The sequence below is a fragment of the Schistocerca cancellata genome, chromosome 8, assembly GCF_023864275.1.
Source record: "Schistocerca cancellata isolate TAMUIC-IGC-003103 chromosome 8, iqSchCanc2.1, whole genome shotgun sequence".
NCBI classification, from domain to species: Eukaryota; Metazoa; Arthropoda; class Insecta; order Orthoptera; family Acrididae; genus Schistocerca; species Schistocerca cancellata.
In genome coordinates, this window is record NC_064633.1 from 416,384,236 (window position 1) to 416,405,580 (window position 21,345).

A 21,345-nucleotide genomic window follows, 5' to 3' on the forward strand; every position below is an offset into this window, starting at 1 on the left:
GATTTTTGAGTTCTTGTGGCAGCTTATTGAAATGGACGCAGCAGAATACTGCACTTCTTTCTGCACAAGAGTCAAGGAAGCGCATTCCACATGCAGATTTGATTTCTGCCTAGTATTAACTGAGTGAAAGCTGCTAACTCTTGGGAATAGGCTAATATTGCTAACAACAAACGACATTAAAGAAAATATATACTGTGAGGGCAATGTCAGAATTCCCAGACTATTGAATAGGGGTCGACAAGAGGTTCTCGAACTTACACCACATATAGCTCAAACAGCCCGTTTTTGAGCCAAAAATACCCTTTTTGAATCAGAAGAATTACCCCAAAAAATAATACCATATGACATAAGTGTATGAAAATATGCGAAGTAGACTACTTTCCGTGTTGAAGTGTCACTTATTTCAGATACTGTTCTAATGGTAAATAAAGCAGCATTTAGTTTCTGAACAAGATCCTGGACATGGGCTTTCCACAACAGCTTACTATCTATCCAAACGCCTAGGAACTTGAACTGTTCCATCTCGCTTATAATATGCCCATTCTGTCTGATCAAAATATCGGTTCTTGTTGAATTGTGAGTTAGAAACCGTAAAAACTGAGTCTTACTGTGATTTAGCATCAAATTATTGTCCACAAGCCATGAACTTATTTCATGAACTACATTATTTGTTACTGTTTCAATTTTACACACAAGATCCTTCACTACCAAGCAGGTGTCATCAGCAAACAGAAATATTTTTGAATCACCTGTAATACTAGAAGGCATATCATTTATATAAATAAGAAACAGCAGTGGCCCCAGCACCGACCCTTGATGTGGTGTCACATATTAGGACAAGTTTTATTGAAGATGAGAAGAGTTGTTGAAGCTTATGTTTACACAGCATGGGAAATTATAAAACAAGATAATTCTAAGCAGTCACATGAAACTATTTGATACAGAAAAACTCAAAAAAACTGAATGATGACTTTGTCACTTGTGTCAGAGAACACGGAAAGCAAAATTAAGGCAACAGATATGTCTGTAAGCAATCTACTTGGTCTCAGTTGTCGGCAAGACATGCATTTCACTGGGAAATTATCACAGCCAATGTCATTCGAAAGATACATCTAAATTCTCTGATTCCAAAAGTAGGGACTGCTACTGGATGTCTACCGTATTTACTCGAATCTAAGCCGCACTCGAATCTAAGCCGCACCTGAAAAATGAGACTCGAAATAAAGGAAAAAAAGATTTCCCGAATCTAAGCCGCACCTGAAATTTGAGACTCGAAATTCAAGGGGAGAGAAAAGTTTTAGGCCGCACCTCCAAATCGAAACAAAGTTGGTCCATTGTAATATGAGACACAATTTAGGTCGAATGAATGATGATACAGCTACAGTAGTTTGGTTTGAGTCGTAAGCTTAGCAGTTAAGCTTTACCAGGAAGCCATTGCTATGCGTCAGGTGCTCCGTCCGTATTTATACGGGTACCCTTCCTTTTTCACGTGCTTCGTCTGGTTTGAATCGATTGCTTATTTTGCTTTGATCTGATAAGTGCTGTTTTCTCTGTTATAGGTGTTTACGTCACTCTAAGCTGAAAATGCATCACTGTACTGTGTCATGCATTGTTTGTCGCATTCTGATAGTGCGTGTTTACGGCCTGTCGCCACTCGTGGCATGGCTTGCTTTTGTGCGCGCTACCGCCACTTACAACTAAAAAGAGGCGAATCGTCTCATTAGCGAATCAATGTCAAGAGACTGCTATTTGTTGCTACTTACACTGCTGCTTTCTTTGAGAATGATCAACAAGAACTGAATAATAGGCTGCGTATGATAGAACATGTTCTAAACGAGAGTTAGGCGAAAATTTTTCTCCGTTTGAAAATCTTTGCGGCCGCTTCTTTAGTACATTAAATTCTGCACAGAAATTAGAGCCATCTTAGATTTAAAAATCTAGTTGGTTGCCGTGCTTCATTTCTGACTGTATCACTATTAGGCATAAGAATAATATGAATATAAACATGACACGATAAGTATATTCTTCCGCGTTTGCTGTTGTCTCACTCTAGTTTCGTAGTTTAGTAGGCAGACAGGATTTAAATGAGATAGCAACAAACACGGAAGAATACATGGCAAAATGTTTATATTCATATTATTCTTATGGTGAATGGTGAAGAGAATACTGCTTGTGATTCACATTTCATCAGGTTACTATTAGCAACCATCTCTTCTCACCGGTAGGAAAAAATTCAGAACGTAGAGTTGGCCATATTGAAAAACATCCCAAACAGTCTTGCCAGTTGGATTTTCATAGTATATTGAAATTCTACTACATTCGAAGATGAACAATACGGAATTTGTATTTACTTCATTGGATAATGTATGAAAATGCAGTGGTCGAAACTCGGGGCGGAGAAAAAAAAGCTCGTCTTCCACCTTTTTTTTTAAATTTATTTACTGACGCAGAGGTTTTGGCGCCAGTATTTATCTTTGTGCCTACAAAGCATGCCTGTGTAGCGCTACATATATTCGACGGCAGAAGTTAGTTGTGGCAGCACCTACCAACATTTTTCAGAACATCCGCTTGCTTTGCACTCGATTCTAAGCCGCAGGCGGTTTTTTGGATTACAAAAATCGGAAAATAAGTGCGGCTTAGATTCGAGTAAATACGGTAACATTATTAAAAGAATTTTTCATTTTATACCAGGTGTCTGTATGAAGAGTTGTTAGGTGGAATTTCCATGGGACTTCAGCAGATATTTATAACTTCATTTTTACAATGTAATTGAAGTCAGCCCAAACAAATACAGTTCACCACATCTTTCATGCGATACTCAGTGTCAATAAAAAGTATCAGTTTGTTTCCCATTACATACAAAATGATTGCTGAAGTGGAATTTTATGCACCCATTTGAAAGAGCAGTTCAAAATTAGTCAAGTGCAATATTCATTTTATTGATATGTATTAACAGGGGCAGTAAAATAGGAAAAATAACAGTGATTCAGCAGTGACATGTATGCAGCCTTTTGCCATTCTGTCTGCTATCAACACGCACCAGTGTTACTCAGTCATCATTGAAGCACTGGTTGTTCTTCCTGTTTTACTGTCCCTGTTAACACATATCACTAAAACATACATCACATTAGGAGAATTGGGAACTGCTCAGTCGAATGAGCAAGTAAACCTCTGCTTTAAAAATTATTTTGTTTGTAACAGGAAACAAATTGATGATTTCTGTTGATGCTGGCTGGTGCATGAAACATATGCTCTGACAGTATTTGTTTGCACTGACTCCAGCTACAGATTATCAAAACAAAATTGCAAAGATCTGCCAAAACACCATAAAATATGTGCTTGATGATGCTCACGAGACACACTCTGCATACAAGTTTTATTTTCAAAAACAGAACATGTTCAGAATATGGATCTTTTCTTGACCCATTTGCTGGCACAGTACTAAAATAAGGTAATAAATAAGACCCATGGGGCTTCTAACCAGGCTCCATTGTGCCAATACTGTAAAAAAATATGTTCAAATTACTCACATGCATGCAATTAGGCTAGTGACCTTCAGTGTAGCAATCAATTTAATTTTCAGCTGCCTAAAAATATCCCTGATACCAGCCTGAAAATTTGGAAAGTAGAAAGACAATGTCACTTGCATTATGTGATCTAAAGAAACCATTTGAATGTTCTACTTCTGACATCACACTAACAAAATTGGAGTATTATTGTATAAATAACCTTAATTTCTTTCTGTTTATATGAAGTAAGGCAATTTGTGACTCAGAAATAGACGCTCTTGCTTATTAGAAATTAGTGCTGATGTTCCACAGGGCTTTGTTTCTGGACCCAGCTTTCTCAAAGAAGCTATCAATGATTTGCCCTATTGTGAGTCGTAGTCAATCAATTGTTATGCTGAGGACATAACCTTGTTTACATCATGTAACAATATCTCAGCTCCTCATCAGGAAATGCATGGATCTCAAGACTCTTCATTGGATTGGTTTGCTATCAATAAGCTACTTTGAAATCCAGACAAAACTCTGAGCACTAACAGTTGTGAATCTTTACATCTCTGACCCTATCAGGAACAACAATGTAGAATTTGTTTCTGGGAAACCATACAAAATTTTGCCATCCCAGTAAATAGGCTAGTAAGAACAAAATTCAAAGCAAATGCCTTCAGAATGATTAATAGATTATACCTCTCTCCTGGGTCAATGCTATTTGAAATTTTGAAAACAAATCTGTGTAACTCACTGTCAGATAATCCATTTATATAAAAAAAAAAAGAGTTCTATTACATGCAAATTATTTACTTACGTTTATAGTGCAACTTTGCTCACAGAATCAACTCTATCCATTTATTCATACCACTGTTGTCTAACTCTGATAAAGCAATTTCATGTAAAAAAATCAATGGTGAAATAATCTTATTTCTTGATAAGGAATGACAAAATAAGAAAAAAATTAGTTTGTTACTCTAAAAGAAACCAATATTTCCTATGTATTTAACTTACCATCTGTATCACAATGAGCAGTTATAAAGTCCTTTGGCAATCGCTCTCTGAGGGAAAAAACAGATTTTTCAGTGTTAATTATTGTAAACATTAATATGATTCAACATAAATACAATTAGTGGATCACATTTTACTCACACTATGTGGGCCATTTGATGAATACCTCAACTAACACACTTCATTCCCACCTCATAAATTTATTTTTATTTGTTTATTTACTTTTCTTTGCACGGAGTATATATATATATATATATATATACCAAAAAACAAAGATGATGTGACTTACCAAATGAAAGTGCTGGCAGGTCGACAGACACACAAACGAACACAAACATACACACAAAATTCAAGCTTTCACAACAAACTGTTGCCTCATCAGGAAAGAGGGAAGGAGAGGGAAAGACGAAAGGATGTGGGTTTTAAAGGAGAGGGTAAGGAGTCATTCCAGTCCCGGGAGCGGAAAGACTTACCTTAGGGGGAAAAAAGGACGGGTATACACTCGCACACACACACATATCCATCCACACATATACAGACACAAGCAGACATATTTAAAGACATATTTAAATATGTCTGCTTGTGTCTATATATATATATATATATATATATATATATATATATATATATATATATATATATATATAATAGAAGGAAACATTGACGAGGGCTGTTTGGTTGAATCTGGGAGTGGGGCTGAAGGTGAGGCCTTTGGATAGGACAGAGGTTTCGGATTGGGAGAGAGGTTTGGAGGAAAGGTTAACTACTGAATTAGGGTGTTGTGGTGCCAGATTGTGTTGATCGGAATTTTGAGGTTTTGGAGGGAGTGGAGCTGGAAGTGGGAGATTGAGTAGATGGGAGAGACTGGGTCTGTGTGCAATGAGAGGTGGTTGAGGTTTGCTGGAAAGGTTGTGAAAGGTGAGTGAGTTGCCTTTCCGGAGGTGGGAAACCAGGAGATTGGATAGTTTTTTGAGGTGAAGGGTGGCATGCTGTTCTAATTGGCGGTTGGCCTGTAGGAGGATGCTCTGAATAGCCGGTGTGGATGTGGGAGAGGAAAGATTGAGGACTTTTATTAAGGATAGGAGTTGACGGGTGTGTTCATTGGCTGAGTTGATGTGTAGGTGAAGGATTAGGTGGGTGAGGGCAATGGATTGTTCAGTTTGGAACTGGTATAGGGACTGATGGAAAGAAGGGTTGCAGCCAGAGATGGGAACTTTAAGTGTGAGGCCTTTGGGGGTTATGCCAAATGTCAGACAAGCCTGAGAAAATAGAATATGTGAGCGTAATCAGCATGCCACCCTACACCTCAAAAAACTATCCAATCTCCTGGTTTCCCACCTCCGGAAAGGCAACTCACTCACCTTTCACAACCTTTCCAGCAAACCTCAACCACCTCTCATTGCACACAGACCCAGTCTCTCCCATCTACTCAATCTCCCACTTCCAGCTCCACTCCCTCCAAAACCTCAAAATTCCGATCAACACAATCTGGCACCACAACACCCTAATTCAGTAGTTAACCTTTCCTCCAAACCTCTCTCCCAATCCGAAACCTCTGTCCTATCCAAAGGCCTCACCTTCAGCCCCACTCCCAGATTCAACCAAACAGCCCTCGTCAATGTTTCCTTCTATTATAACCATATCATTAATTTGAGCCCAACAATTACATTTGTTATTGTCGCCTTTGCATTTCGAAATCTTTCCTGTCGTCTTATTTCTCTTTTTTCTCTTTATTTTCTCTTTCTGTTTTTACCAGTAGTTTCACTTTGTATTCACCTTCCCCTTTTACCGTAATCTACTATACAATTTTATCCCGCCATAAATACGCTCAACAATACGTAACCCACTTCCCAACCATAACCAAAAGATTTTATTTTCCGCTTTCAACACTACCGCTGCTATAAAATCCACCGTTTCTAGTTCAATAACAGCTGCTTTCACGTATTTAACAACCATTTCGGCTAGTTCTAATAACTTTAACTTTATTTCCACTTCCGTTTTTCGCACATCACTGATCATTTTAGCCGCTCCCCACAGGTTTTAACGTCATTTTTTCTACAATTGTTAGCCCCATTTTCGTAATCTTTCACCACAACACCACTCCTTTAATACGTTTTTTCGAAATTTTCCCGAATTTCTCCGTCCTTTAACGTCATTTTAGCCGCTCCCCACAGGTTTTAACGTCATTTTTTCTACAATTGTTAGCCCCATTTTCGTAATCTTTCACCACAACACCACTCCTTTAATACGTTTTTTCGAAATTTTCTCGAAATTTTCCCGAATTTCTCCGTCCTTTAACGTGATTTAGCGGCAACACAACCACCTAACCTTTTTGCACATCGCTGTCTACCAACCCAAGTTCAATACAAGATCAACTTAACCAACACTTTTTCGCCCTTTTTTCATACCAGATCTCCAATTGCTTTCTAGTTCACCTTTCTCTCTCCCCATATATTTCTATCTTTCTTTTTCCTTTCAACCTCATGTTAAACTTTCCACCTTCTAATACCATGTCACCCTCACAACACCCCCACAACGACCCCATTAAGTTTTATTTACATTCCCTCCGCAAACATGCCTTCACCCTAGCCAGATTACGCTCACATATTCTATTTTCTCAGGCTTGTCTGACATTTGGCATAACCCCCAAAGGCCTCACACTTAAAGTTCCCATCTCTGGCTGCAACCCTTCTTTCCATCAGTCCCTATACCAGTTCCAAACTGAACAATCCATTGCCCTCACCCACCTAATCCTTCACCTACACATCAACTCAGCCAATGAACACACCCGTCAACTCCTATCCTTAATAAAAGTCCTCAATCTTTCCTCTCCCACATCCACACCGGCTATTCAGAGCATCCTCCTACAGGCCAACCGCCAATTAGAACAGCATGCCACCCTTCACCTCAAAAAACTATCCAATCTCCTGGTTTCCCACCTCCGGAAAGGCAACTCACTCACCTTTCACAACCTTTCCAGCAAACCTCAACCACCTCTCATTGCACACAGACCCAGTCTCTCCCATCTACTCAATCTCCCACTTCCAGCTCCACTCCCTCCAAAACCTCAAAATTCCGATCAACACAATCTGGCACCACAACACCCTAATTCAGTAGTTAACCTTTCCTCCAAACCTCTCTCCCAATCCGAAACCTCTGTCCTATCCAAAGGCCTCACCTTCAGCCCCACTCCCAGATTCAACCAAACAGCCCTCGTCAATGTTTCCTTCTATTATAACCATATCATTAATTTGAGCCCAACAATTACGTTTGTTATTGTCGCCTTTGCATTTCGAAATCTTTCCTGTCGTCTTATTTCTCTTTTTTCTCTTTATTTTCTCTTTCTGTTTTTACCAGTAGTTTCACTTTGTATTCACCTTCCCCTTTTACCGTAATCTACTATACAATTTTATCCCGCCATAAATACGCTCAACAATACGTAACCCACTTCCCAACCATAACCAAAAGATTTTATTTTCCGCTTTCAACACTACCGCTGCTATAAAATCCACCGTTTCTAGTTCAATAACAGCTGCTTTCACGTATTTAACAACCATTTCGGCTAGTTCTAATAACTTTAACTTTATTTCCACTTCCGTTTTTCGCACATCACTGATCATTTTAGCCGCTCCCCACAGGTTTTAACGTCATTTTTGCTACAATTGTTAGCCCCATTTTCGTAATCTTTCACCACAACACCACTCCTTTAATACGTTTTTTCCAAATTTTCCCGAATTTCTCCGTCCTTTAACGTCATTTTAGCCGCTCCCCACAGGTTTTAACGTCATTTTTTCTACAATTGTTAGCCCCATTTTCGTAATCTTTCACCACAACACCACTCCTTTAATACGTTTTTTCGAAATTTTCTCGAAATTTTCCCGAATTTCTCCGTCCTTTAACGTGATTTAGCGGCAACACAACCACCTAACCTTTTTGCACATCGCTGTCTACCAACCCAAGTTCAATACAAGATCAACTTAACCAACACTTTTTCGCCCTTTTTTCATACCAGATCTCCAATTGCTTTCTAGTTCACCTTTCTCTCTCCCCATATATTTCTATCTTTCTTTTTCCTTTCAACCTCATGTTAAACTTTCCACCTTCTAATACCATGTCACCCTCACAACACCCCCACAACGACCCCATTAAGTTTTATTTACATTCCCTCCGCAAACATGCCTTCACCCTAGCCAGATTACGCTCACATATTCTATTTTCTCAGGCTTGTCTGACATTTGGCATAACCCCCAAAGGCCTCACACTTAAAGTTCCCATCTCTGGCTGCAACCCTTCTTTCCATCAGTCCCTATACCAGTTCCAAACTGAACAATCCATTGCCCTCACCCACCTAATCCTTCACCTACACATCAACTCAGCCAATGAACACACCCGTCAACTCCTATCCTTAATAAAAGTCCTCAATCTTTCCTCTCCCACATCCACACCGGCTATTCAGAGCATCCTCCTACAGGCCAACCGCCAATTAGAACAGCATGCCACCCTTCACCTCAAAAAACTATCCAATCTCCTGGTTTCCCACCTCCGGAAAGGCAACTCACTCACCTTTCACAACCTTTCCAGCAAACCTCAACCACCTCTCATTGCACACAGACCCAGTCTCTCCCATCTACTCAATCTCCCACTTCCAGCTCCACTCCCTCCAAAACCTCAAAATTCCGATCAACACAATCTGGCACCACAACACCCTAATTCAGTAGTTAACCTTTCCTCCAAACCTCTCTCCCAATCCGAAACCTCTGTCCTATCCAAAGGCCTCACCTTCAGCCCCACTCCCAGATTCAACCAAACAGCCCTCGTCAATGTTTCCTTCTATTATAACCATATCATTAATTTGAGCCCAACAATTACGTTTGTTATTGTCGCCTTTGCATTTCGAAATCTTTCCTGTCGTCTTATTTCTCTTTTTTCTCTTTATTTTCTCTTTCTGTTTTTACCAGTAGTTTCACTTTGTATTCACCTTCCCCTTTTACCGTAATCTACTATACAATTTTATCCCGCCATAAATACGCTCAACAATACGTAACCCACTTCCCAACCATAACCAAAAGATTTTATTTTCCGCTTTCAACACTACCGCTGCTATAAAATCCACCGTTTCTAGTTCAATAACAGCTGCTTTCACGTATTTAACAACCATTTCGGCTAGTTCTAATAACTTTAACTTTATTTCCACTTCCGTTTTTCGCACATCACTGATCATTTTAGCCGCTCCCCACAGGTTTTAACGTCATTTTTGCTACAATTGTTAGCCCCATTTTCGTAATCTTTCACCACAACACCACTCCTTTAATACGTTTTTTCCAAATTTTCCCGAATTTCTCCGTCCTTTAACGTCATTTTAGCCGCTCCCCACAGGTTTTAACGTCATTTTTTCTACAATTGTTAGCCCCATTTTCGTAATCTTTCACCACAACACCACTCCTTTAATACGTTTTTTCGAAATTTTCTCGAAATTTTCCCGAATTTCTCCGTCCTTTAACGTGATTTAGCGGCAACACAACCACCTAACCTTTTTGCACATCGCTGTCTACCAACCCAAGTTCAATACAAGATCAACTTAACCAACACTTTTTCGCCCTTTTTTCATACCAGATCTCCAATTGCTTTCTAGTTCACCTTTCTCTCTCCCCATATATTTCTATCTTTCTTTTTCCTTTCAACCTCATGTTAAACTTTCCACCTTCTAATACCATGTCACCCTCACAACACCCCCACAACGACCCCATTAAGTTTTATTTACATTCCCTCCGCAAACATGCCTTCACCCTAGCCAGATTACGCTCACATATTCTATTTTCTCAGGCTTGTCTGACATTTGGCATAACCCCCAAAGGCCTCACACTTAAAGTTCCCATCTCTGGCTGCAACCCTTCTTTCCATCAGTCCCTATACCAGTTCCAAACTGAACAATCCATTGCCCTCACCCACCTAATCCTTCACCTACACATCAACTCAGCCAATGAACACACCCGTCAACTCCTATCCTTAATAAAAGTCCTCAATCTTTCCTCTCCCACATCCACACCGGCTATTCAGAGCATCCTCCTACAGGCCAACCGCCAATTAGAACAGCATGCCACCCTTCACCTCAAAAAACTATCCAATCTCCTGGTTTCCCACCTCCGGAAAGGCAACTCACTCACCTTTCACAACCTTTCCAGCAAACCTCAACCACCTCTCATTGCACACAGACCCAGTCTCTCCCATCTACTCAATCTCCCACTTCCAGCTCCACTCCCTCCAAAACCTCAAAATTCCGATCAACACAATCTGGCACCACAACACCCTAATTCAGTAGTTAACCTTTCCTCCAAACCTCTCTCCCAATCCGAAACCTCTGTCCTATCCAAAGGCCTCACCTTCAGCCCCACTCCCAGATTCAACCAAACAGCCCTCGTCAATGTTTCCTTCTATTATAACCATATCATTAATTTGAGCCCAACAATTACGTTTGTTATTGTCGTCTTTGCATTTCGAAATCTTTCCTGTCGTCTTATTTCTCTTTTTTCTCTTTATTTTCTCTTTCTGTTTTTACCAGTAGTTTCACTTTGTATTCACCTTCCCCTTTTACCGTAATCTACTATACAATTTTATCCCGCCATAAATACGCTCAACAATACGTAACCCACTTCCCAACCATAACCAAAAGATTTTATTTTCCGCTTTCAACACTACCGCTGCTATAAAATCCACCGTTTCTAGTTCAATAACAGCTGCTTTCACGTATTTAACAACCATTTCGGCTAGTTCTAATAACTTTAACTTTATTTCCACTTCCGTTTTTCGCACATCACTGATCATTTTAGCCGCTCCCCACAGGTTTTAACGTCATTTTTGCTACAATTGTTAGCCCCATTTTCGTAATCTTTCACCACAACACCACTCCTTTAATACGTTTTTTCCAAATTTTCCCGAATTTCTCCGTCCTTTAACGTCATTTTAGCCGCTCCCCACAGGTTTTAACGTCATTTTTTCTACAATTGTTAGCCCCATTTTCGTAATCTTTCACCACAACACCACTCCTTTAATACGTTTTTTCGAAATTTTCTCGAAATTTTCCCGAATTTCTCCGTCCTTTAACGTGATTTAGCGGCAACACAACCACCTAACCTTTTTGCACATCGCTGTCTACCAACCCAAGTTCAATACAAGATCAACTTAACCAACACTTTTTCGCCCTTTTTTCATACCAGATCTCCAATTGCTTTCTAGTTCACCTTTCTCTCTCCCCATATATTTCTATCTTTCTTTTTCCTTTCAACCTCATGTTAAACTTTCCACCTTCTAATACCATGTCACCCTCACAACACCCCCACAACGACCCCATTAAGTTTTATTTACATTCCCTCCGCAAACATGCCTTCACCCTAGCCAGATTACGCTCACATATTCTATTTTCTCAGGCTTGTCTGACATTTGGCATAACCCCCAAAGGCCTCACACTTAAAGTTCCCATCTCTGGCTGCAACCCTTCTTTCCATCAGTCCCTATACCAGTTCCAAACTGAACAATCCATTGCCCTCACCCACCTAATCCTTCACCTACACATCAACTCAGCCAATGAACACACCCGTCAACTCCTATCCTTAATAAAAGTCCTCAATCTTTCCTCTCCCACATCCACACCGGCTATTCAGAGCATCCTCCTACAGGCCAACCGCCAATTAGAACAGCATGCCACCCTTCACCTCAAAAAACTATCCAATCTCCTGGTTTCCCACCTCCGGAAAGGCAACTCACTCACCTTTCACAACCTTTCCAGCAAACCTCAACCACCTCTCATTGCACACAGACCCAGTCTCTCCCATCTACTCAATCTCCCACTTCCAGCTCCACTCCCTCCAAAACCTCAAAATTCCGATCAACACAATCTGGCACCACAACACCCTAATTCAGTAGTTAACCTTTCCTCCAAACCTCTCTCCCAATCCGAAACCTCTGTCCTATCCAAAGGCCTCACCTTCAGCCCCACTCCCAGATTCAACCAAACAGCCCTCGTCAATGTTTCCTTCTATTATAACCATATCATTAATTTGAGCCCAACAATTACGTTTGTTATTGTCGCCTTTGCATTTCGAAATCTTTCCTGTCGTCTTATTTCTCTTTTTTCTCTTTATTTTCTCTTTCTGTTTTTACCAGTAGTTTCACTTTGTATTCACCTTCCCCTTTTACCGTAATCTACTATACAATTTTATCCCGCCATAAATACGCTCAACAATACGTAACCCACTTCCCAACCATAACCAAAAGATTTTATTTTCCGCTTTCAACACTACCGCTGCTATAAAATCCACCGTTTCTAGTTCAATAACAGCTGCTTTCACGTATTTAACAACCATTTCGGCTAGTTCTAATAACTTTAACTTTATTTCCACTTCCGTTTTTCGCACATCACTGATCATTTTAGCCGCTCCCCACAGGTTTTAACGTCATTTTTGCTACAATTGTTAGCCCCATTTTCGTAATCTTTCACCACAACACCACTCCTTTAATACGTTTTTTCCAAATTTTCCCGAATTTCTCCGTCCTTTAACGTCATTTTAGCCGCTCCCCACAGGTTTTAACGTCATTTTTTCTACAATTGTTAGCCCCATTTTCGTAATCTTTCACCACAACACCACTCCTTTAATACGTTTTTTCGAAATTTTCTCGAAATTTTCCCGAATTTCTCCGTCCTTTAACGTGATTTAGCGGCAACACAACCACCTAACCTTTTTGCACATCGCTGTCTACCAACCCAAGTTCAATACAAGATCAACTTAACCAACACTTTTTCGCCCTTTTTTCATACCAGATCTCCAATTGCTTTCTAGTTCACCTTTCTCTCTCCCCATATATTTCTATCTTTCTTTTTCCTTTCAACCTCATGTTAAACTTTCCACCTTCTAATACCATGTCACCCTCACAACACCCCCACAACGACCCCATTAAGTTTTATTTACATTCCCTCCGCAAACATGCCTTCACCCTAGCCAGATTACGCTCACATATTCTATTTTCTCAGGCTTGTCTGACATTTGGCATAACCCCCAAAGGCCTCACACTTAAAGTTCCCATCTCTGGCTGCAACCCTTCTTTCCATCAGTCCCTATACCAGTTCCAAACTGAACAATCCATTGCCCTCACCCACCTAATCCTTCACCTACACATCAACTCAGCCAATGAACACACCCGTCAACTCCTATCCTTAATAAAAGTCCTCAATCTTTCCTCTCCCACATCCACACCGGCTATTCAGAGCATCCTCCTACAGGCCAACCGCCAATTAGAACAGCATGCCACCCTTCACCTCAAAAAACTATCCAATCTCCTGGTTTCCCACCTCCGGAAAGGCAACTCACTCACCTTTCACAACCTTTCCAGCAAACCTCAACCACCTCTCATTGCACACAGACCCAGTCTCTCCCATCTACTCAATCTCCCACTTCCAGCTCCACTCCCTCCAAAACCTCAAAATTCCGATCAACACAATCTGGCACCACAACACCCTAATTCAGTAGTTAACCTTTCCTCCAAACCTCTCTCCCAATCCGAAACCTCTGTCCTATCCAAGGGCCTCACCTTCAGCCCCACTCCCAGATTCAACCAAACAGCCCTCGTCAATGTTTCCTTCTATTATAACCATATCATTAATTTGAGCCCAACAATTACGTTTGTTATTGTCGCCTTTGCATTTCGAAATCTTTCCTGTCGTCTTATTTCTCTTTTTTCTCTTTATTTTCTCTTTCTGTTTTTACCAGTAGTTTCACTTTGTATTCACCTTCCCCTTTTACCGTAATCTACTATACAATTTTATCCCGCCATAAATACGCTCAACAATACGTAACCCACTTCCCAACCATAACCAAAAGATTTTATTTTCCGCTTTCAACACTACCGCTGCTATAAAATCCACCGTTTCTAGTTCAATAACAGCTGCTTTCACGTATTTAACAACCATTTCGGCTAGTTCTAATAACTTTAACTTTATTTCCACTTCCGTTTTTCGCACATCACTGATCATTTTAGCCGCTCCCCACAGGTTTTAACGTCATTTTTGCTACAATTGTTAGCCCCATTTTCGTAATCTTTCACCACAACACCACTCCTTTAATACGTTTTTTCGAAATTTTCCCGAATTTCTCCGTCCTTTAACGTCATTTTAGCCGCTCCCCACAGGTTTTAACGTCATTTTTTCTACAATTGTTAGCCCCATTTTCGTAATCTTTCACCACAACACCACTCCTTTAATACGTTTTTTCGAAATTTTCTCGAAATTTTCCCGAATTTCTCCGTCCTTTAACGTGATTTAGCGGCAACACAACCACCTAACCTTTTTGCACATCGCTGTCTACCAACCCAAGTTCAATACAAGATCAACTTAACCAACACTTTTTCGCCCTTTTTTCATACCAGATCTCCAATTGCTTTCTAGTTCACCTTTCTCTCTCCCCATATATTTCTATCTTTCTTTTTCCTTTCAACCTCATGTTAAACTTTCCACCTTCTAATACCATGTCACCCTCACAACACCCCCACAACGACCCCATTAAGTTTTATTTACATTCCCTCCGCAAACATGCCTTCACCCTAGCCAGATTACGCTCACATATTCTATTTTCTCAGGCTTGTCTGACATTTGGCATAACCCCCAAAGGCCTCACACTTAAAGTTCCCATCTCTGGCTGCAACCCTTCTTTCCATCAGTCCCTATACCAGTTCCAAACTGAACAATCCATTGCCCTCACCCACCTAATCCTTCACCTACACATCAACTCAGCCAATGAACACACCCGTCAACTCCTATCCTTAATAAAAGTCCTCAATCTTTCCTCTCCCACATCCACACCGGCTATTCAGAGCATCCTCCTACAGGCCAACCGCCAATTAGAACAGCATGCCACCCTTCACCTCAAAAAACTATCCAATCTCCTGGTTTCCCACCTCCGGAAAGGCAACTCACTCACCTTTCACAACCTTTCCAGCAAACCTCAACCACCTCTCATTGCACACAGACCCAGTCTCTCCCATCTACTCAATCTCCCACTTCCAGCTCCACTCCCTCCAAAACCTCAAAATTCCGATCAACACAATCTGGCACCACAACACCCTAATTCAGTAGTTAACCTTTCCTCCAAACCTCTCTCCCAATCCGAAACCTCTGTCCTATCCAAAGGCCTCACCTTCAGCCCCACTCCCAGATTCAACCAAACAGCCCTCGTCAATGTTTCCTTCTATTATAACCATATCATTAATTTGAGCCCAACAATTACGTTTGTTATTGTCGCCTTTGCATTTCGAAATCTTTCCTGTCGTCTTATTTCTCTTTTTTCTCTTTATTTTCTCTTTCTGTTTTTACCAGTAGTTTCACTTTGTATTCACCTTCCCCTTTTACCGTAATCTACTATACAATTTTATCCCGCCATAAATACGCTCAACAATACGTAACCCACTTCCCAACCATAACCAAAAGATTTTATTTTCCGCTTTCAACACTACCGCTGCTATAAAATCCACCGTTTCTAGTTCAATAACAGCTGCTTTCACGTATTTAACAACCATTTCGGCTAGTTCTAATAACTTTAACTTTATTTCCACTTCCGTTTTTCGCACATCACTGATCATTTTAGCCGCTCCCCACAGGTTTTAACGTCATTTTTTCTACAATTGTTAGCCCCATTTTCGTAATCTTTCACCACAACACCACTCCTTTAATACGTTTTTTCGAAATTTTCCCGAATTTCTCCGTCCTTTAACGTCATTTTAGCCGCTCCCCACAGGTGTTAACGTCATTTTTTCTACAATTGTTAGCCCCATTTTCGTAATCTTTCACCACAACACCACTCCTTTAATACGTTTTTTCGAAATTTTCTCGAAATTTTCCCGAATTTCTCCGTCCTTTAACGTGATTTAGCGGCAACACAACCACCTAACCTTTTTGCACATCGCTGTCTACCAACCCAAGTTCAATACAAGATCAACTTAACCAACACTTTTTCGCCCTTTTTTCATACCAGATCTCCAATTGCTTTCTAGTTCACCTTTCTCTCTCCCCATATATTTCTATCTTTCTTTTTCCTTTCAACCTCATGTTAAACTTTCCACCTTCTAATACCATGTCACCCTCACAACACCCCCACAACGACCCCATTAAGTTTTATTTACATTCCCTCCGCAAACATGCCTTCACCCTAGCCAGATTACGCTCACATATTCTATTTTCTCAGGCTTGTCTGACATTTGGCATAACCCCCAAAGGCCTCACACTTAAAGTTCCCATCTCTGGCTGCAACCCTTCTTTCCATCAGTCCCTATACCAGTTCCAAACTGAACAATCCATTGCCCTCACCCACCTAATCCTTCACCTACACATCAACTCAGCCAATGAACACACCCGTCAACTCCTATCCTTAATAAAAGTCCTCAATCTTTCCTCTCCCACATCCACACCGGCTATTCAGAGCATCCTCCTACAGGCCAACCGCCAATTAGAACAGCATGCCACCCTTCACCTCAAAAAACTATCCAATCTCCTGGTTTCCCACCTCCGGAAAGGCAACTCACTCACCTTTCACAACCTTTCCAGCAAACCTCAACCACCTCTCATTGCACACAGACCCAGTCTCTCCCATCTACTCAATCTCCCACTTCCAGCTCCACTCCCTCCAAAACCTTAAAATTCCGATCAACACAATCTGGCACCACAACACCCTAATTCAGTAGTTAACCTTTCCTCCAAACCTCTCTCCCAATCCGAAACCTCTGTCCTATCCAAAGGCCTCACCTTCAGCCCCACTCCCAGATTCAACCAAACAGCCCTCGTCAATGTTTCCTTCTATTATAACCATATCATTAATTTGAGCCCAACAATTATATATATATATATATATATATATATATATATATATATATATATATATATATATATATATATATATATATATATAATAGAGGGAAACATTCCACGTGGGCAAAATATATTTAAAAAGAAAGATGTTGAGACTTACCCAACAAAAGCGCTGGCAGGTCGATAGACACACAAATAAACACAAACATACACACAAAACTCTAGCTTTCGCAACCAACGGTTGCCTCGTCAGGAAAGAGGGAAGGAGAAGGAAAGACAAAAGGATTGGGTTTTAAGGGAGAGGGTAAGGAGTCATTCCAATCCCGGGAGCGGAAAGACTTACCTTAGGGGGAAAAAAGGACAGGTTTACTCGCACACACACACATATCCATCCCTGTTAATTTCATTATTTAAACAAATAATTCGGCCTAACCTTTGTGATAGAAAGAACTGTCAAAAAGAACGAATTTTGCAATGTATTCAGTTAGTTGAATGAGTTATGTTTTAAATGTAATTTCTGTAGTAACTTAAACGTTGAACAATGTATAGTTTCAGTGCCTATTATTGTGAGGATATATAAAGGACCAATTTTTGGTCTTGAGACAGTCAATCAGTCCATGGCCACTTTTCAGATTAACAACAATGCATCTACTTAATGGTGGAATAAGTGTAACACAACTGGAACAATTAATAACAATGTCTGTTTAATTTATTTGATAAATAGTGTCACATGTCCTGCCCCCAAGAACCATGGACCTTGCGGTTGGTGGGGAGGCTTGCGTGCCTCAGCGATACAGATGGCCATACCGTAGGTGCAACTACAACGGAGGGGTATCTGTTGGGAGGCCAGACAAACATGTGGTTCCTGAAGAGGGGCAGCAGCCTTTTCAGTAGTTGCAGGGGCAACAGTCTGGATGATTGACTGATCTAGCCTTGTTACACTAACCAAAACGGCTTTGCTGTGCTGGTACTGCGAACGGCTGAAGGCAAGGGGAAACTACAGCTGTATTTTTTCCCGAGGGCATGCAGCTTTACTGTATGGTTAAATGATGATGGCGTCCTCTTGGGTAAAATATTCCGGACGTAAAATAGTCCCCCATCGGATCTCCGGGCGGGGACTACTCAGGAGGATGTCGTTATCAGAAGAAAGAAAACTGGCATTCTACAGATCGGAGTGTGGAATGTCAGATCCCTTAATCGGGCAGGTAGGTTAGAAAATTTAAAAAGGGAAATGGATAGGTTAAAGTTAGATACAGTAGGAATTAGTGAAGTTCGGTGGCAGGAGGAACAAGACTTTTGGTCAGGCGTATGCAGGATTATAAATACAAAATCAACTAGGAGTAATGCTGGAGTTGGTTTAATAATGAATAAAGAAATATGAGTGCAGGTAAGCTACTACAAACAGCATAGTGAACACCTTATTGTGGCCAAGATAGACACGAAGCCCACGCCTACTACAGTAGTGCAAGTTTATATGCCAACTAGCTCTGCAGATTACGAAGAAATTGAAGAAATGTATGATGAAATAAAAGAAATTATTCAGATAGTGAAGGGAGATGAAAATTTAATAGTCATGGGTGACTGGAATTTGGTAGTAGGAAAAGGGAGAGAAGGAAATGTAGTAGTAGGTGAATATGGATTGGGGCTAAGAAACGAAAGAGGAAGCTGCCTGGTAGAATTTTGCACAGAGCACAACTTAATCATTGCTAACATTTGGTTCAAGAATCATAAAAGAAGGTTGTATACATGGAAGAAGCCTGGAGATACTGACAGGTTTCAGATATATTATATAATGGTAATGCAAAGATTTTGGAACCAGGTTTTAAATTTTAAGACATTTCCAGGGCCAGATGTGGACTCTGACCACAATCTATTAGTTATGAACTGTAGATTAAAACTGAAGAAACTGCAAAAAGGTGGGAATTTAGGGAGATGGGACCTGGATAAACTGACTAAACCAGAGGTTGTACAAAGTTTCAGAGCATAAGGGATCAATTGACAGGAATGTGGAAAGAAATACAGTAGAAGAAGAACGGGTAGCTTTGAGGGATGAAGTAGTGAAGGCAGCAGAGGATCAAGTAGGTAAAAAGATGAGGCCTAGTAGAAATCCTTGGGTAACAGAAGAAATATTAAATTTCATTGATGAAAGGAGAAAATATAAAAATGCAGTAAATGAAGCAGGCAAAAAGGAATACAAACGTCTCAAAAATGAGGTCGACAGGAAGTGCAAAATGGCTAAGCAGGGATGGCTAGAGGGCAAATGTAAGGATGTAGAGGCTTATCTCACTAGGGGTAAGGTAGATACTGCTTACAGGAAAATTAAAGAGACCTTTGGAGAAAAGAGAACAACTTGCATGAATATCAAGAGCTCAGATGGAAACCCAGTTCTAAGCAAAGAAGGGAAAGCAGAAAGGTGGAAGGAGTATATCGAGGGTCTATACAAGGGCGATGTACTTGAGGACAATATTATGGAAATGGAAGAGGATGTAGATGAAGATGAAATGGGAGATACAATACTGCGTGAAGAGTTTGACAGAGCACTGAAAGACCTGAGTCGAAACAAGGCCCTGGGAGTAGACAACATTCCATTAAAACTTCTGACGGCCTTAGGAGAGCCAGTCCTGACAAAACTCTACCATCTGGTGAGTAAGATGTATGAGACAGACGAAATTCCCTCAGACTTCAAGAAGAATATAATAATTCCAATCCCAAAGAAAGCAGGTGCTGACAGATGTGAAAATTACTGTACTATCAGTTTAATAAGTCACAGATGCAAAATACTAACGCGAATTCTTTACAGACGAATGGAAAAACTGGTAGAAGCCGACCTCAGGGAAGATCAGTTTGCATTCCGTAGAAATATTGGAACACGTGAGGCAATACTGACACTATGACTTATCTTAAAAGCTAGATTAAGGAAAGGTAAACCTACGTTTCTAGTATTTGTAGACTTAGAGAAAGCTTTTGACAATGTTGACTGGAATACTCTCTTTCAAATTCTGAAGGTGGCAGGGATAAAATACAGGGAGTGAAGGGCTATTTACAATTTGTACAGAAACCAGATGGCAGTTATAAGAGTCGAGGGACATGAAAGGGAAGCAGTGGTTGGGAAGGGAGTGAGACAGGGTTGTAGCCCTTCCCCGACGTTATTCAATCTATATATTGAGCAAGCTGTGAAGGAAGCAAAAGAAAAGTTCGGAGTAGGTATTAAAATCCATGGAGAAGAAATAAAAACTTTGAGGTTCGCTGATGACACTGTAATTCTGTCAGAGACAGCAAAGGACTTGGAAGAGCAGTTGAACGGAATGGACAGTGTCTTGAAAGGAGGATATAAGATGAACATCAACAAAAGCAAAACAACGATAATGGCATGTAGTCGAATTAAGTCGGGTGATGCTGAGGGAATTAGATTAGGAAATGAGACACTTAAAGTAGTAAATGAGTTTTGCTATTTGGGGAGCAAAATAACTGATGATGGTCGAAGTAGAGAGGATATAAAATGTAGACTGGCAATAGCAAGGAAAGCGTTTCTTAAGAAGAGAAATTTGTTAACATCGAGTATTGATTTAAGTGTCAGGAAATCGTTTCTCAAAGTATTTGTATGGAGTGTAGCTATGTATGGAAGTGAAATGTGGACGATAAATAGCTTAGACAAGAAGAGAATAGAAGCTTTCGAAATGTGGTGTTACAGAAGAATGCTGACGATTAGATGGATAGATCATATAACTAATGAGGAGGTATTGAATAGGATTGGGGAGAAGAGAAGTTTGTGGCACAACTTGACTAGAAAAAGGGTGGCGTTGGTAGGACATGTTCTTAGGCATGAAGGGATCACCAATTTATTATTGGAGGGCAGCGTGGAGGGTAAAAATCGTAGAGGGAGACCAAGAGATGAATATACTAAACAGATTCAGAAAGATGTAGGTTGCAGTAGGTACTGGGAGATGAAGAACCTTGCACAGGATAGAGTAGCATGGAGAGCTGCATCAAACC

General features: G+C 40.4%; 1 protein-coding gene across 1 annotated transcript in view; it reads right to left on the reverse strand.

Moving 5' to 3' along the window:
• LOC126095603 (uncharacterized) overlaps positions 1–21,345 on the reverse strand; it is a 167,277-nt gene that overhangs the window by 77,708 nt on the left and 68,224 nt on the right. Inside the window, exon 5 of the mRNA XM_049910373.1 lies at positions 4,509–4,555. Coding sequence (XP_049766330.1) covers positions 4,509–4,555 — 47 coding nt within the window. The remainder of the gene's footprint in view (positions 1–4,508; positions 4,556–21,345) is intronic.